General features: G+C 38.7%; 1 protein-coding gene across 1 annotated transcript; it reads right to left on the bottom strand.

Annotated features, from left to right (window-relative positions):
- Positions 1–3,718: 3,718 nt before the first annotated feature.
- LOC114640327 (putative olfactory receptor 2B8) lies at positions 3,719–4,663 on the bottom strand. The gene has a single exon (XM_028789265.1). It carries the CDS (start codon positions 4,661–4,663, stop codon positions 3,719–3,721), a length of 945 nt encoding a protein of 314 aa, XP_028645098.1.
- Positions 4,664–4,927: the final 264 nt, after the last annotated feature.

Here is a 4,927-nt window from a genome sequence, read left to right as displayed (position 1 = left end):
CAAATAAGAGAAGCTGTAATAAAGAGATAAGACTTTTTTTTCCAGTGCGTTTTCAGTAGACACAATAAAATTTCAGTTTTCATTCTCTCTTTGCAAAGTTTTTACTCTAGACCTGAGCTTTCCATGTAGCTTTAGAACTCAGTAAATGTCCATATACATTGGCTATGTGCTTAAGGACTCTTATGTTTTCAATTTATCAGTCAAGCCTTACTTGGTACTGTGCTTATTTTCACTTTCATGGCAGGGACAGTCTGCCTGGCCCAACCCCAGTATTCAACTCATGTTCAGGTTGATTTCTGTCATTTTAGTTTTGAGAGCATTTGATGCGTTAATGGAAAAGATGTGGAAGCTGCTGTAGTAATTATTTAAATTGGCCTCAGGTCAAGCCGACTATCTAAGCTGCTGAGGATCTGCCTAGCTCAGCTGCCATCTTTCTCCGCTGGAGGCCACGTGCATGCCACAGCTAGAACCAGGCCATTAGAAACACCAGCTCTGCCACCCATGAGACACCAGCGTGGGAGATGGCTCTGCCAATCTTCCATGCTGTCTCTGTAAGGCTGGGCGTTGCCCAGACCATTCCGCCATCCATGCAGACCCAGTAAGAGATTGAGACTCTAATGCTTAAAGATTAATCAAAGGCTATATATGTTTGGTAATGATTAATAACAAGATGCCCACTCAATCAGAGGTGTAACCTAATACCCAACCTAGATACACCAACTACCTTTGGTAGTGGGAGACACGTGAACATCTGCTTCCATTTTCCCTGTCTCCTAGCTCCTCCTCTTCCTTCTCTTCTTCCTCTTCCTACTCCTCTTCTTCCTCTCCTTACTCCTCCCACCTTAGCTCCTCCTACAGGAAGCAAAAACAATCCATAGGTTTTCAGTTTGGAGTTATTATCAGTGGTTATGACAGCTCTGTGTCTCACGGTGTTCTGCTTGGCATGAGGACCAAACTTTGTTTAACAGTCTCTTAGTTGGGGTTTTGTTGCCATGAACAGACACCATGACCAAGGCAACTCTTATAAAGTACAATATTTAACTGGAGCTGGCTTACAGGTTCAGAGATTCAATGCATTATCATCAAGGTGGAAAGCATGGCAGTGTGCAGGCAGACTTGGTGCTGGAGAAGGAGCTGAGCATTCTACATCTTGTTCTGAAGGCAGCAGAAGGAGACCGTGTCACTGGGCATACCATGAGCATATATATAAGACCCCAAAGCCTGCCTCCATAGTGGTGTACTTCCTCCAACAAGGCCACACCTACTCCAATAAGGCCACATCTCCTAATAGTGCCATTTCTTATGGGCCAAGCACTCAAACATATGAGCCTATGGGGGCCATACCTATTCAAACCACTAGCACGCATATATTCTGTGTGTTATCAACCCCTTGGTCACTTAGTAGCTCCATTGTTTACAGGATGGACTGACATAATACAGTAGCACTTATCTTGAACCTATCTCTATTTTATTTACTAATTGTCTCAAAATTCAAGAATATTCAGATTGGTAATGTGAAAAAGCAGCTTGCTAAAGATAAGTTACAAAGTCCATTCCTTAACTGAGAAGGTGACAGCTATGGTCTTAATAAAAAAAGAAAGGCTGTATGCTGAGGATACAATAAAAACCAATCTTCTGCAGGTGAAAGTATGAAGATTTGTTCTGGTTTTACAGTTATATCCCACATTGCAAAAAGTACAGCTACAGTGCATGTTAAGTAATTAGCTGAGACAGACAAACGTATTTGTGGGTAGAAGACAAGAGAGAGGAAGTTCATAGCCTCATAGTGCTCCAAAGCACCAATGTAAAGACACAGCAAAAGATCTTCAAACTAAGTGGCTCTTAGTTACTTACTATGAGTAAGGGGCAACAACACAGAGTCAAGAGTACATTTAGACTGAAAAATATAGAAGGTACTAGAAAGACTATTTCAGAGGATGAAGAAATTGATTGAGAAAGGATACCACCCACAAACCTTAAGCTGTCATACAACTGGACATTTCTGGAAAAGATGCTTAATAAGTCACACAAGTGCAAAGAAAGCACAAGGACAGGAGTCAGGGAAGGACAGGTTTTCCCTCCCTATGTCTGTGTTGATCTAAGGGTGATGTCACATGCCTCATGACACATATACAGAGCACAGACTTTCAGAAATAAAATTTCTGGCCAGTTGTGGTGGCGAAGCCTTTAATTCTAGCACTCAGGGGTCAGAGGCAGGCGGAATCTCTGGGTTTGAAATCATCCTCTGCTATGTATTGACGTTTAGGCCAGCTAGGGCTACAAAGTAATACTCTGGCTCAAAAACAAGCAAAGAAGCAGATAGACAACTCCTTCCTAACAACAACAACAACACAAAGAAGGAAATAAAAACTCTGTATCGTGCCAACATAATTAGACAGTGGAGATGGCAGCAATCTTGCTATGGAAAACTTCATCCCAGGAATGACAAAAATTAGTGGAGGTAATAGGGTTAGAATTTAAAGTCCTGTTAATATCAGATGACTCATTGAAAATGTTAAAGTTATATTTTTCATCCAAAACACAGTGCCATTGCCTCAGGCTAGGTACAATCTATGATGTGATATCCACCAAGAGTCTTACAATGTACCACCATGAATAAAAAGAAACTGTTGTATGAAATTTTGATATTGTTTTTAATGATATATTTTCAATGAAACTTGTTTTTATGGATATAAAAAAAGTCCAATAAATTGACATTAAATAAGTCAGTCTTTTGTATAGCACTGTAAAAACATTCAGAAGTCATTAAAAGTTATCCAGCACAGAGACAGAATCACTACAGAACTTACTTAACAACTCACAAATTGACTTTAATTGATGCAAAGAAATCTTTGTTCCGTCATTTAGTTAATATTATAATAACAAACCTTCAAACTTGCTATTGTCAAATAAAAAATATTCAAGAAAATATTAATAAACAAGCTGAGTTTTTCAGATAATTTGATTGTGTTTTTCCTTTTAATTTTAAAAAATCTATTTCTGTATATACTACTGTATTTATATACATAAAATGTTAAAATACCCTAAGATCATTGGTTAATTAAAATTTTTAGATTTTTATTAAATTTTAATTTTGTGAAAACATTCATTCACATATAGATATACAAACACTAAATATTGTTTTAAGAAATTATATAGTTCTAAAAACTTAATTGGAAAATGATAGCATTTTATTCTAGTTTTTGCTTCAGGATTCACCAATTAGATTGCATATTTTTAAAGGTAGGATCTTACTCTTACTATGTATTGATACTCACTCTTTAGCCAAAGCCTGGCTTTGAATTTAATGATGCTCTGACTTGTAATCTCTAGTGCTAAGTTTACAAGCATTTTCCATAGCACATGCTAGATTACATTTGTAAAAAAAAACCTCCACATATTTATACAGAAATTTTATGTGCTTATATTTGTTTTTTCTACACAGCAGTCTAATATATAATTCATCTGATGTATGTTACCTTATCTTACTGATAGTCTCTTGATAAGGTTTAACTTCATAGTAACAAGACTTCTCTCTGATTTGATGTCTAATTATATACCTATCATTTATCTCTAATCATTTATTCATCTATCAATCCAATTGAATGCTCAAAATAGTGCTTTTGGTACATAGACAATTTATTAGCTTACATTTAACTAGTTTTTAGATACACAGAAGTCTCCCAAAGCTTAAGTGTTTAGGACTATAAGCCTTGCATTAACTCTTTCTTGAATCTGTCCTTCTCCCCAGTATTCTCCTTAATGCACTTTTGACTTCCTTGTTCCTCAGCGTGTAAATCAGGGGATTCAGCAGAGGAGTCACCAGAGTATAGAAAAGTGCCATGCTTTTGTTCACATCCTGTGAGTAACTGGAGGGAGGCTGGAGGTACATGGAAATGAGTGTGCCAAAAAAGATAATCACTACCAGAAGGTGAGAGCCACAGGTTCCAAAGGCCTTCCTCCTCCCCTGGGCTGACTTGATCTTTAGAACTGCATGAGTAATGTAGCCATAGGACACTAATATGAGTGAGAGGGGTACCACCAAGAAGAAGACACTGACAGCAAAGAGTTCAGCTTCATTAATGAAGGAGTTAGCACAGGTTAGCTTCAGCATCACTGGAATTTCACAGAAGAAATGGTCCAGTTGATTTCTGCCACAGAGGGGAAGAGTCATGGTCAATGCTGTCTGTACCACAGAATTGCCAAACCCTGTGAGCCAAGCAGTTATAACCAGCTGTAAGCAAAGCTGCGGGTGCATGATTACCATGTAGTGGAGTGGTCGGCAGACAGCAGCATAGCGATCATAAGCCATCACAGATAAGAGTATACACTCTACTCCCCCAAGTCCCAGGGCAATGAAGAGTTGGGTCACACAGCCACCATAAGTGATGGTCTTGTCCTTCCCCTTGAAGTTAAACAGTGTCTGAGGGACTGTGCAAGTAGTCAAACAAAGATCCATAAAGGAGAGATTAGAAAGGAAGAAGTACATGGGGGTATGAAGGTGAAGGTCTATAACTGACAGCAATATGATGGTGCTGTTGCCTAGGAAGCTCAGGAAATAGATGAGCAACATAGCCACGAAGAGAGCTGTTTCCAGCTGAGGCCTGTTGGAGAAGCCCAGAAGAATAAATCCAGAAAAGATGCTGCCATTAGCTCTGTTCATTGCAGTCTACCTGTGGGAAGCAAGAGATCTAATTCTTGTCTGGGGAATTAATTCTGTGTTCTTCTCCTGAAAAAAAAAATGCAGTTTATTTAGTAAATGCAGTAGGGAAACTGGTCACATTTTGTTGTTTGCTTGCAAGAAGCTACCATGTTGCTATTTCCTCTGCAGCAGCTTTTTCTATGTGTTTACTTAAAAGAGCAATGTTTATTGTTGCCTTTGTTGAGAACATGAGTGTACTAAGCTTTAACAAGGCTCAGCTCTTTC

The sequence above is a fragment of the Grammomys surdaster genome, unplaced genomic scaffold (genome assembly GCF_004785775.1).
Source record: "Grammomys surdaster isolate TR1022 unplaced genomic scaffold, NIH_TR_1.0 125807, whole genome shotgun sequence".
Lineage (NCBI taxonomy): Eukaryota > Metazoa > Chordata > Mammalia > Rodentia > Muridae > Grammomys > Grammomys surdaster.
The sequence above is the reverse complement of the archived record's forward strand: the minus strand, read 5'-3'. Positions and strand labels throughout refer to the sequence as shown.

What these genes read in the sequence shown, in the direction of transcription:
- LOC114640327 (XM_028789265.1), bottom strand. Translation starts at nt 4,663, where the DNA reads ATGAACAGAGCTAATGGCAGCATCTTTTCTGGATTTATTCTTCTGGGC.